We start from the raw sequence: 13216 nt of genomic DNA, 5'->3' as shown, positions 1-13216 counted from the left end.
AAAAAAAAAAAACAACAAACTCTTCCCGTTTCCCATCAAGATGTTTCCCTTCCCCCACCCCTAACAGCCAGAATGTTACCTGGAGAGTATTTGGAGACAGGAAATATTCCCAGCAATAGTCTTTCTCAGTTCGGAATCCACGCCGACGAGTCTCTTCCCAGCCCTAGAAATTCAGACCATCGTTCAAAGGAATCTTTTAGGAGAAAATATACTTACAAAAATTAAATAAGGACAGAGCAAAAAACTAGAGGTCAACAAAAATTACATTTTTTCCTCTATGAGAGAGAAAGCAGACCTTTCCAACTTTTTGTATTATATTACATACACACAGCATTTGAGTAGAAAAACATTTTTGAATAGAGAGAAGTGAAACCTAGTCAAATTTGCCAGAAATTCATTTGTTGATATTAAAAGTAGCAACCATTTTTCCACACCATTTATTTAGTGGCCTTCTTGCCCAATGCTACACAGCAAAGTCTCCAACACTTCTGAAGTCAGCCCCACCCTACTGCAGAGGACAAGAAGCACTGATTCAGTGACTTCTGAAGGGCTGCCACAGCATACTGAGTTCATCTCTCATCAAGCACCAAGATAACCATGAAGTTATGTTTCCAACAGCACATCCATAAGAAATTTGGCTATTGAGGTGGAAAACAAGGCTAGAAGGGTGAAAACTAACCTGGTTTTGTTTCTGTAGAAATCAAGAAATACTTGAGAGCATACACAGATCTGATCTTTCCTTAGAATAAAGTTTAAAACACAAATAAAAGTTTCTGAAACATTAAAGCATCCTTACTGTGAAAGCATTCACCACAGTCAGATGATCACTTTTAGTATTCTTCGACAGCTCCTTTCTTCTGGCATCTGCCACTTTCTCTTTGCCCTGAAAACGATTTGAATTTAGAAAATATTCATGACTCACAGGCCATTCCTCCATCCAGTTCTTTCCCAGCTTGTTCATATATATGTTTATATATGAACATATATAAAGCAATACTTTGTATGCAGCATGCACAGAAAGTAATGCTACCTCCAATATTCTGTAGACAAATGTGTACAAGTGCATCATAGTACGTGTAGGCAATCAGTACTAATAAAAAGTGCAGTTAACATCAAAGTGAGATTAAAGTGCTCTTACACTACATTATATCAGTGGCATCCTAACATTCTTTAGAGATTCTTAAAATCTTATTTGTAATTCCTGTTTTAGAAACGTTACCAGAGGAATGACAAAAGGGTCTTTGAAGCTAAGGCTTGCTGCGATCGTAAGTACTGGATCCAAGCAACAGAACAAAGCCCCAAAGAGGATCATTTTCCCAATATGTGGTTCAACTGGTAATCGTGCTAAATGTACACCGAGTGGAGTCAGCTCCTCTTGTCTGTCCAAAGCGTTCTGTCAAAAGAAAAAACAAAGTGTTAGTGATATTTGGAGGATTTCCTTGAAACAATCATTGGAAAATTTAGAAAACAAAGGAAAGCCTAGTATCTGGAAAAGGCAGCTGGTTTTAATAAGGGGGTAGAGGCAGGAAAATGGCCATGAAGTTATGCAGAAGTGGAAACATTCAAGAGACAATAAAAGAGCAACCACCTTTAATTGTGTTTCAAGTGGTTTACTGGTCAGTGTCCTTCTGTACAGAAGTATGAAGACTAATTAACATTTGAGTGCCCTACTGTTCTTCTGGCCAAGCATTTCTTTCAAATCCATATCTTTCTGTTAATATCACTTCTGTTTTTTATTTCTTTTACTCTTTGCTACTTACACAGCCTTGACAAGGCAAGGAGCCAGTAATATGAACGTGTCATTGATCTCTCCCCCCCATCATCCAAAAATCACACTCACAGATGAGATCTTTCTCTTATTTGCTCACAGAAAATACATCTCCAACTCTCCACTGAACTGGCTGGAACTCTTGATAGAATCAGACATGAGCAGGGTTTTACAGAACTACCCAGGTAAGTATCTGTAGGGAATCTAAATAAAAGTTGTGCCAAATGTTTTCAGCAATTCAGGAACTACTTCATGCAGCACATAAACTTCCAGTATTATGTGAAACTGCCTTCTCTGTTCAGTCAGGATGGCAGAACACTGTACAGTCTGAAGATATAAAGGGTCTGCATAATATAGTGTTTCAAATGTGTAGACTTGTGCAGCCAGAATAATCTTTCCAGCAAACACCAAAAGTAACAGTTTTCCTTGCATGCATGAAACAGGATGTCAATTAATACTTTACCAGCTCCATTAGATGATTAATGGCCAGCATTACAGCATCACGAGATGGTGGATCCATGAGTTTACTCAGAAAATAAGCAATTCCACCAAGCTTTAGAATCTGGAAGAGAGCAAACAGAAACAGCAAACCTGCAGCAATTGGAGAAAGGTGACAACCTACCTAAAACTAGTGCACGGTGACCATGCTAATTACAAAAGATGTCAGTAGTTCAGTTTGAATTTAAGATTTTGCTAATTAAGCAAGGACAAAAATAGAAATGTATTGGTTGAAAATTTCACAACATCTATACTACTTCATTCAGAATGTACACACATGGTATTCCCTAGGCTGCACTGGAATTCAGTATAAACTCGGAGAAAGGAAACCCATGTCTACTTCAAAGGAATTTTACCCAGAACTGTTCTTAAGGAATCCTCTCTTCACTCACTGGCATTTTCCACAGAAGCACCTCTGATTCAATTATTTTTTTTTTTGAAAAAAAGCACAGTTGAAATTTGCATCAACACTTCAGCTTTTATTTATCCTAAACAATTATCTCTCTGGGTTTGACTGTGTTCTGCCAGAACTGCTCCAATTATTAGCTAAATATATTGCTCTTATGGTGTAACAGAATTTACACTTGAGGACAACTCTAAGCTCAGAGTTGCAATAATTTAAGCTTTCAACCTTTTACACCAACAGAAAAGTGAACACCTGCAGACAAGTATGCCCACCTTGATTTGTAAGCAGAGTTCTTCCAAAGGTGTCCTCAAGATCTCTGGTAACTGATAATCATCCAGAAGGCTGGCACGCAGCCCGTTGTACAGATGGTAACAGTGGCCTGGCTGCACTCTGGAATATATTTAAAGGAAAAAATGTATGGGTTTTTATGACACTGGGACACCATGATTGCATTTACCTACAAGCAGTTTTTCAAAACACTCTGAAAAATTAGAATGGATTTGTCTACAGCTGTAATAGTTACTACAGCTCCCAGGTAAGCAGACCCATCAACAGGGAAACAAAGCCACAGAAAACAAAATCTCATAACTGCTCAAAAGGAACAATGAGAAGAACAGAGAAAAACTGTATGTGTGTGAACAAAACAGAAAATACTCCACAAGGAATTCTGAGATGCAGAGAAGCTTCAAATAAATTGGTACACAGCTGAGCAGTGTTAATTTGTAGGCAATTTCAGCTTCAATATATTGTAGCCTCAAAAGTGAGGGCAAATGCTACCAATACAAGTAAATAAATAATAGAACACAAGATTTATTATTCTGTGACAAGGAAGGAAACTCACGATTAAAACACAGAAGTTATGTCAGTCTGCTAGGAAAACCATGAAATTACTCCTCCCAGAACAGTGACAGAGCGCTGTGCTTCTGCCTGCTTCTGAAGGCATGAATAAGCAGGCAGTACCTCCAGCACACACGTGCTTCAAGGCCAGCTGAAAGTTGATATCACCACGTTTCCTAACCAGCCTCATCCTTACCTTCCTGCTCGACCTTTCCTCTGCTTGGCGTTAGCTTTGCTAACCCACTCTGCAGCCATTGTGCTAATGTTGTTCTGTGTATCAAAGTGGGTTTCCTTGATTTTTCCACCATCTATAACGAACACCACGTCATCTATTGTAATGCTGTTTAAAAATAAAGAGAAAATAAATAACTCTCCATCTTTGCAAGCCTAACCTACAATTTTCCAAATTTAGGCTTTCTTTGTCCCCTCCCAAACCACGAGAGAAGGAAATAAAAGTTCTGGTATTGAGCATGTCATTAATAAGTGCGTTACTGAACAGTTCAATAGCAAGCTTGCTTTATTCTGACAGGTCTGGCATGAGTCACCACATGCAGTTTAGAAGCCTGCAGAGGACAGCCAACTCAGCAATCATACACAACTGCAGGCCATACCATCATCCACATTTTGATTTTTTTAGACAACTCTCAGAGGAAAATTCCAGCTTGAGACATTTGCAATTTAATAAATGAATGACACGAATCTTTAAAACATACTTTGTGAAATATTAAGCAGGTTATACTTTTATTTACTGTATCAAAATTACAGGTGCTACATGTATGTGTAACTGCTATTTACCTGGTCTCTGCAATGTTGGTAGCAATCACGATTTTCCTGACTCCCGGCGGGGTCTTCTTAAACACCTGTAATTATCCACAGCCCATTTATATGTTTGAAAAACCAAACACATTCACAATTATTCTTTTTTATGGTTGTGAAATGTTACTTTATTGTGTACCAGAAGAAATGCATACCTGAGTCTGGTTAACTGTAGGCATCAACGAATGCAAAGGGATGATAATAAAGCGATCTGAAAATTAGAGGAAAAGATGTGGTGTAAGCACAGAAACTTAAAATTATACAGGGAAAAAAAAAAATGAAACCAAGAATGCAGAATAGAGAAACTGTGCTGCAAATGAATGACTGCTTCTATTTCTTATTCTGAATAATGGCATATGTACATGTTTGCTTTCTGTTAGCAGTTCAATACATCAGTGTTAAATGCAGGTGATAAATCCTAATAAAGATGTAAATTTAATGAATTAAACACCAGCTATAATGAAGTGTGGGGCTGGGAGGAAAGGGGAAATAGAACATTTTTATAAGGATGACAACTGCATTGTAAGCTCAAGATATTACTCTGAGAATTTGTCTTTTACCAAGACCATCACCACAAGTATTCATCACTGCTCATTTAAACAAAGGGCCAATTCTGAAATGCATTCCTGTTTTAAAACATAAGAATCTGTGAGCTACCTGAATATTTATCTGTGATTAAAAAAAATCATCCCATTATTCTACTGAAGCAGCTTGCATTAACCTCTAGAAACCAAAACAAAGCTATGTAACATTAACCATTGAAAAAACCCTTTCCTTTTTTTACCTGACTTAAACATGACTTGTGACATCAAGAGATCATGTAGAGAGCTGATGTTGTCCCATCCTGGAAGAAACACTAGAATTGCACCATCCTATAGGTGAGAAAATGAAGGGAAAAGGAACATGTTAGAATGTTACATGCTGTGCAAGAAACCAAAACAGCTCCTTGCCCACTGATGTATGTCTTTTGGCTGAGTGATATCCAAAACCTCCTCATTTGGACAACACTTACAGGCTTATTTTCCACAAAAAAAGTGCACTACACACCTATCTAAGATAAGAAACCCAAATTTCTTTTTAGACACGTTTTCCCTGCGGTGTTTTAAATGCTGCCATACAAACATTTGAAGAATTTGAGCTGCAATGAAACACAGAAAAAGCTAATGTTTGAGTTTTCAAGGAAGAACAAAATAAGAAACAGCAAGTTTATCCACAGCTTCAGTGCTCTACCAGTTCAAATTTCAAACAATTTGACGTTCTTAATAACCAAAATTCTTTTCAAGAAGTCAGCTCAAGTTTCAGCTCTTCCACGGCTGTTTTTGAACAGAGAAATGAATATATAACTCCAGGTTATATGTAACCTGTGTACCTGAGATAACAGAAGTTACTCTTACTTCAAGCACAGAAGCACTCTGATAATAACATACCTAACAGTATTACTGGAAAATCCTTTTTACTGAGACTCTAATTAGGATTTTCAGCCTCAGAATCTGATGTCTTTATATTCCAAGAGCCACTTCCTCTAACACAAACAAGAGAGAAAGCTAGGAATTGAAATTAATACTGCAATTAGGTATTTAAAGATATTAGATCGCTTTAAAAACAATCAGAAGACCTCATATCTGTGTAACAGATGAGAAGAATGAAGTTGGTAGTTATTTATAACAGCCACTGGCCACAGTTCAGTTGTATCTTGAAAATACGACGCTGTGAAACAGAAACGTACCTCTTCTTCCAAAACAATGTGTCTGATAAGTGCTGCTATTAGGTCAAGGTCAACCTTGTCATCATCCATCATCTCCAAGGCATCTATTGTACCCGCTGAATACCTACAGGCATCAAAAGCAAGCATATTGGTACACCCACAGTTATGCACTCACGTCCATTACAAGGCTCCACAATTACTCATCCACGTACACTGCTGCTGTTCAATTTCTTTTTCTTAATCTGGAGGTACAACATTTGAACAGACAACGTGCTCTCAAGATTCTGTTTAGAACAACTGTTGTCAGTTAGTAAGCTAAGCTAAAGAATGTCATTGTGACTGCACTGTATTTCTCTTCTCCTCATGGATCTGTAGCCTGATCTCACCCTTCAGTTCATCCCTCACCCTTCAGTTCATCCCTCCCTCTCAGTGAGTACAGGAAGCATCTCATCAGCCCTTCGTTTTCATGAAATCTAACACCAATTAGCAATTTGCTCCACAGACTTGGTTGGGAGAGGGATGAAGAAGTACAAATGGGCAAGTGGATTGTGGGATAGAACACACAGCACTGATCACTTGTTTCCTTAAGAGGAAGACAAAACTGAGCCATTATTATTACTTTTATCAAGCTGAATACTTAAAATGTCACAAACTGCAGAGGTAAAATAAAACAGGAGGAAAACAGAAAAATGCTGTTCCTGAGATACAATTGCCCCACTACCTAATTAACCAAAGGGGTCAAATGCTGGCAAGCAAAAAGAATGTCTCAAGTGGCAAACCTCTGCTGGGTGCTTGAGAGGCAAAATGCTTTAGCTTGGTTTCAAACCACTTGAGAGGAATACTGAAATATTCTGAGGAAAAGTCTTTTGGAAAAAAGAACAGTAGCACGTTTTGTATTATGTTGATTACAAGATTGCCGTGCTGTGAGATCTATCACTGAAGAAAAAAAAAAAATCTGAAAAATAGCAAAGCTAACAAGAAAAGAAATCAGGAACAAAGCATAAGAAGCCCAACACTATGCTGAAGACTGTAGTGGGCAATAATATCAGCAGCAAGTGAACCTGACAGCTGTAAGCTCCCTAGAACCTTGCACATGCAAAGGAAGACAGGTCTCTGTGACTGGCTAGACCACTCCAGCAGTCAGAGCCAACTGTACTGGCACTTCCATCATTCCTGTCTTCCACAGCATTAAGTACTACATTACTAATGAAAGCACAGTATTAAAATACAGAATACAATTCTGTTTCTTAGCTGAAAAACCACAAACAATGCAAAACATTTGAGAACAACCTGCCCCGCAGCTGCCTTAAATATTCTGGCCATCGTTCCCTGTAGATTTCTTCTTTTTCTTCTTTTTCTGGTCTGCTTATATGTCCTTGCATGAAACTTTTCTTCCACCGCGGCCGACGGTCTGTGTTTTCTGGAGTATATCTTTCAAGTTAAAGAACAAATTCAATTACATTTTGAAACTAAAGTCATTTGATCCAGCTGCATAATTGTTTTTTCCAAACTGTGGACAATACAGAGTATTTCAGCCATATCATATAATAAGATAACTGGATACACTTTTCCTGAAAAAATTTACCTATTTTTTAAAATAAATAACAGGTGCCATCTCCAGCAAGCATGAGAACAGGTACAAATAAACAAATCAAAGACTAGCTTATCAGCCTGAAAATTCACCACACCAAAAGAAAAAGCAGGATTTTTTCCTCTTCAAGCCACTGTTTCCAGACTGCTACACTAACAGCTGCTGAATGCCTCTTGAAAGTTTTTCTGCAAGATGATGTCTGCTCTCCAGCAGAATTTTCCTTCTTCAAACAGCTGATTTTTTGATAGGTTATTCATACTGCAATAATATTCAAAAATACACACCAATAAAATGCCAAAACCAACCAAACTGTGAACTACAGTGGCGTCCAGAAAATACACTTACCTCAACTTCTCAATTACATCTTCAAGAAGGTATTCCACCACAGGAAAAGTGAACCCAGGTATGTGAATCATTGGACAGTTATCTAACGAGAAAGGTGCAAGTTGTTTTTAAAACAACAAATAAAACGCTGCACTATTAAAGTCCACAAACATTTTTCACTGTTTTTGCAATATAGTTCCAAGCCTATAGAGTTTTTTTGGTTGTTCCCCCTCCCCCTTTGAGTTCTCACAGAAGATGTCAAATTCAATTCCAAATGAAGTGACTGAACAGAAGCAGCACAGGCAGCAAGCAGCACTGCCCTCTCCTGCATGTTCACCTCCTCCCAGCTAGAGAATAAACACTGCCATGTGAAGAACAAAAGGCTTCACTCTGCTTGCCACTCATGATTCTAACATGCAGTAATCATCAGTAAATATTTACTACAGAAACACTCTTTGCAGAGTATTCATACAATATGTAGGAGTAACAAAAGCAGAAACATCTGCTCTTCATGGAACAGAACTGAGGAAATAAGAATTCCAGCAGCTGGTGACTACCTGTGAAAAATGAAATCATTAATTCTTCTGATAAAAAAAAAAATCAATCTTACAATTTGAGAACTAGGTGACAGATGTCTAAATTACTTCAAAGGAAGATTCACAGGAAGCATTTCACCTACCAAAATACTCTGAAAACTTCTCTGCATTTAAAGTAGCACTCATTAGGATTACTTTCAGATCCAAACGAACATTCAAAAGGTCTTTTATAATGCTCATTAGAACATCTGATTGAAGATTTCTTTCGTGAATTTCATCAAGAACTACATGACTAATACTGGACAAATGCCTAAAACAGAAGAACAACATTCACCATTTACTTTTTGCAGTAATAGAAAACAGAGACTGACAGATGTAGCTCATTAATCAAATTATTTGATAATCGTTTTCAGTTTCTTATTAAATAGGAAAACTTACTTATCTGACTGGAGCCACTGAAGGACAATTCCTGTGGTACAGTACAGAATTGAACCTTGTTTCCTTGGTAACCGACTGGAAGAGATACATTAAGAGTTCTTCAATTCTCTTCCTTATTTTACAAAGTACTTCAGAAGCTTACAATCAAAACGCAGACAGCCATTACAGACATTGTGAAGCACACCTCACACTTGAACCTGCTCACAGTTCAGCTGGAGGAACAAGGAATAGGCCAGCAATGCAATGTTTTTGTATGGATAACAACCACTGCCAGAATCTCTGGCTTCATCATTACTACACTGATCTGCTGATCCAAATTCTTACAGTTATCTGAACTCAACACAGACAACAGCTAAATTATATAGCACTGTGACATTCTTGATTAAACACTACAGACAATGGCAGATGAGACTCAATGAACTAGTGCCTTGAGCTCAACACTGAGCTGCTGCATCCCTCCAGCAGTATTTCCATCAATCCTAAGCGAGGTGTTATTATTCGCTGGAAATGTTCCATGTATTTTTTTCATATTACTGATGACTCCAAACAGTAACTTCAGTTCTGTGGCACTAGGTCTGCGGACTCTTATTAATGAGCCTAACTCTTACTAACTGATCTCAATAAAATTGCTCGCTTGCTCAGTGCAGCAAATACATAACTTAGCCCAGAAATATAACTTAAAACCTCCTTCTTCTTCAGCATTTCATTTTTTCTTTGAAATTCATGGATTACAGGCATCAGTTTTACCTCTATCCATAGCAGACCCTTTTAGAATATCTTAATAAAGCATAGTTTGGTACTAACCATTGCTACACAGCTTGACATTCAGAACTGACTTTGCAAATCAACCTCAAACCACTCATTTACACGCAACAGAGAATGTAACAACCACATTTGTTGCTACCTTTCAACCCATTATTCCCTATACCAGCTGTTCAGAGGAACTCCATTTGGAGAAAGAAGGAGAGTAAAAGCACTTGTCTACAGTGAGAACTAATTCTCACTTATTTCTTGCTTGAATAACAATAGATACCACTTCACAAGAAGGAATAAAAATTGCCAAGAGAGCCTCTTCTACCTTTGTAGACGAATCTGGTATCCTGTACTCTTGCCATTACCACATGCTTCTGCCCTTTCAGCTGCAACTCTCTCAGCCACCTTAAAGCAGAAAAACAAATGCGTTACACATTAAATATATATGCACAAAAAAAACCCAAAAGGCTGAGCTATAATTTAGCTACTCATCAGTAGGAAACAGCTAGAAACAAGATGCAATGCAGACAATAAAAACCTGAAAAGCACACGTTTTCTGAAAGCCAAGTGATTGTTTTCCGTCAGCAACTCAGAAACAGGCTTGCAACCCAAAATATATTTTAGAGAATGAAGTGTCATATTCTTATTGATAGACTTCTAAGAGCCTTGAAACAACACTACTGTTCAATTCACAACTTCACTGCCCAGATCCATTAAAAGCACCATTATAAATAATGAACAAATTCTGGGAAAGGAACGTCCACTGCTTGTATTGTAACTACTACTAGAACATATGAAATGACACACCAGTGTGTATAAACAAAGTTGTTATTTGCAATAGAATCTAGCAGGACTAGTGATGAATACATAGAAAGCAGTATGAATTGGCCGAATGCCAACCTTGAGCTTGAAGTTCAGCATGATGCCATCTGAAAGTTGATTTGTCTCTTTGAGAAGTGTGCAATATTTGTCTGGTCATTTCCTTCAGATCTTAGCTATAATTAGTCTAGCAGACTGTATACTCAGCTAATTAATTTACACTGGCTCCTTATGCCCAGTACAAAACGTATTTTCATTCAAACAGAATGAGACAGTAATTTTATCTCAGAATTACAGTGAGAGGTCAGACACTAAAGAAAACAAACAGCAGCCCCACCTCACAGCACTTACTGAGATAGCACTGATCCTCCTGGGTTGAGTACAAACAATTCTGCACGTGGAGCCTTTCCCTCGCTCTATGTAATCATCCAGGATGAACTGTGTCACCTGTGTTGTCTTCCCACAGCCCGTTTCACCACTAATTACAGTCACTCGATTATTGTTTATGAGGTTTACAAGTTCCTGTTTCCAAAAAAAGACAAAGTGTTTTCAAGTATTACGATGCACAACAGATGTCTGAAGTATTTTGGTAAGTCCCTGTTACTGCGATACGACCTTAAAAGAAAACACATATGTAACTAAAGAGACAGATACTTATCTGTTTCTATTAACACTAAAGTTTATTTACACCACACAAAAGTAATTCCGGTACATTTGAACTTCACATGCGTAAGGCTGACCTACACACACTCATTTATATGAACAATGCCACCATCACTGATGAGGCTGAATAAATTCCTGCATATCATGAAGCAATAAACCTGAGAGGGATACCGGAAAAATCTAAAACTCAAGTCGAAACTCTGGAGGCCTCAGTATCTTCGCAGAAGGCAAGAAAACTTTCCCTCCCACTGGCCCCAGTTACACAAAATTTACAGCAGAAATTCATCTCCTTTCAAATTAAGCACACACTTACCTGTCTCATCCCATACGAAGGGAGTTTCTCTCGAAATCTCTGAGAAAAGTGAAAGTAACAGGGCATGTTTTAAAATATCATTTCAACACTGAATTAATACAGCACACTCCGACTATGACCTAGACTAAACTCAGAAACAACAGGACAAACTCCCCAGCTTAGGCTGGACTTACTGAACTTAATTCCATGCATGTTTTCAATGTCGTTACATTCAATAAAAATGTAAAACAGTTCAGCACATAAAGAGGTACGTGCAGCTGAAAGACCCTGAACTATTTTCCCATCTGATGGATGCTAAATACATTTCATTGGGCAGCTCTACATATGCCATCAGAACAACGTGAACTACATTTTTAAGAAGTGTCCCCTCAGAGCCCATGACCCTACTTTTAGTTTTATAAATAAATACACAGATAAAATCCTTAAAAAAGAAAGCCAGAACTCCCACCCAACTAAATGATAAGTACACTTAAGATGTTGGATTTTAAGCAACCAGAAATCATCACTGACAGTTCACCTTTTTAATCCCTGTCCTGCTGACACATCCTGTAAGTGTTGATGGATTTTTTTTTTTTTGACAAAGTAGTATCTATTTTCTCCTTAACACCTGGAAAAGTACCTGCATTTCAATATATCTAGGATCAGATTTCTTCTTTCTTAAGTCTTCTTTAAGCTGCTCATCTAAATCTGCATCTTGATCACTTTTTTCAAAGAGGTATTCCACATCCTGATCAAGAAATGTTTTCTCCAAGACTGGTCGCCGTTTTACAGGAGCTTTTTCAGCTTTTTCAGCACCTGGTTTCACTTTTGGAGGCTGTTCTGGAGCATGTCTGAAATGCATGCAGGGAACAGAAACTTCGAAGATTATTCAATGTATATTTGGTCTCTGAGGAAAGTGTAGGGAGCCGTGCCAAGCAAACCTTACTCTGTTGCTGAGATATTATGCTGACAAGTTATTTGACCCCTAACCCAAAGAGAACATGACAAATGAAAACGATTAAGTCTGAAAACCACCAGTTAACAAAGACTCTACAACAGTATCTAAGGTGTAACGTGTCCTTCTCCTGTAGAGGAAGCTAACAAGGCCACAGAACGCCTCTGAAAGCGGCTGCTCAAAGCACTGTTGGAACTGCTGCTCCATAACTGCATCTTTCAACCAGGGACTCACCTGCATCACACCAGTGGAACAGAACACACAGCCGCTCATTTCACTGCTACTGTTCTAAGTCCTTTAAGATAAAGCGTTAAGAATGAGTCCTACCTCACAGAGACCACGAGCTTCCCAGTGCTGCAAAACGTCAGAAAAAGGGGAGCCCGATGCCAGCCCTAGGAGCGTGCCCGAGGTGCGGAGCTCAGAAGCTCCGGCCACCTGCTGACTGGGGGTCAACGGCAGGGCTCTGCGATCCTAAGAGCAAACCCGGCACTCCGAGCTCACAATCAATCCGGAGGAGCCCTTTACAGCAGCGCTCGCTGCCGGCCCCCTCACGTGGCAAAAACGGAAAGGACCTCCGCGCCCCCGCCCTCACCCCGTCCCTCGGTGCCCCCCGCCTCCGGGCAGCCCGAGGAGCGCCCGACCGCTCGGCGTGCGCGCAGTTCTCCAGCAATCCGACGTCCTCGCTGAAGCACGCCGCGAAATCCTTCCCGCCCGCCTTCTTACCCGTCCTCGTCCCCGGACCACCACGACATGGCTTCCTGCTCCTTCTCGGCCCTGGGCTGCACGGCGTTCAGCAGCTGCACGATCTGCTCCTC

General features: G+C 39.1%; 1 protein-coding gene across 1 annotated transcript in view; it reads right to left on the bottom strand.

The window, feature by feature from the left end:
• The window catches only part of DHX36 (DEAH-box helicase 36), an 18130-nt gene that overhangs the window by 3582 nt on the left and 1332 nt on the right, over positions 1 to 13216 (bottom strand). The window contains exons 2-20 of the mRNA XM_003209277.3: positions 13125 to 13213; positions 12087 to 12297; positions 11468 to 11506; positions 10843 to 11013; positions 9998 to 10077; positions 8920 to 8994; positions 8625 to 8791; positions 7967 to 8048; positions 7321 to 7461; positions 6052 to 6154; positions 5110 to 5197; positions 4481 to 4536; positions 4305 to 4369; positions 3706 to 3849; positions 2945 to 3062; positions 2232 to 2330; positions 1220 to 1393; positions 797 to 883; positions 80 to 163 (exon numbers count right to left, since the gene is read on the bottom strand). Coding sequence (XP_003209325.2) covers positions 80 to 163; positions 797 to 883; positions 1220 to 1393; positions 2232 to 2330; positions 2945 to 3062; positions 3706 to 3849; positions 4305 to 4369; positions 4481 to 4536; positions 5110 to 5197; positions 6052 to 6154; positions 7321 to 7461; positions 7967 to 8048; positions 8625 to 8791; positions 8920 to 8994; positions 9998 to 10077; positions 10843 to 11013; positions 11468 to 11506; positions 12087 to 12297; positions 13125 to 13213 — 2073 coding nt within the window. The remainder of the gene's footprint in view (positions 1 to 79; positions 164 to 796; positions 884 to 1219; positions 1394 to 2231; positions 2331 to 2944; positions 3063 to 3705; positions 3850 to 4304; positions 4370 to 4480; positions 4537 to 5109; positions 5198 to 6051; positions 6155 to 7320; positions 7462 to 7966; positions 8049 to 8624; positions 8792 to 8919; positions 8995 to 9997; positions 10078 to 10842; positions 11014 to 11467; positions 11507 to 12086; positions 12298 to 13124; positions 13214 to 13216) is intronic.

The sequence above is a fragment of the Meleagris gallopavo genome, chromosome 11 (genome assembly GCF_000146605.3).
Source record: "Meleagris gallopavo isolate NT-WF06-2002-E0010 breed Aviagen turkey brand Nicholas breeding stock chromosome 11, Turkey_5.1, whole genome shotgun sequence".
NCBI classification, from domain to species: Eukaryota; Metazoa; Chordata; class Aves; order Galliformes; family Phasianidae; genus Meleagris; species Meleagris gallopavo.
This window is presented reverse-complemented; position numbering and strand designations above follow the sequence as displayed.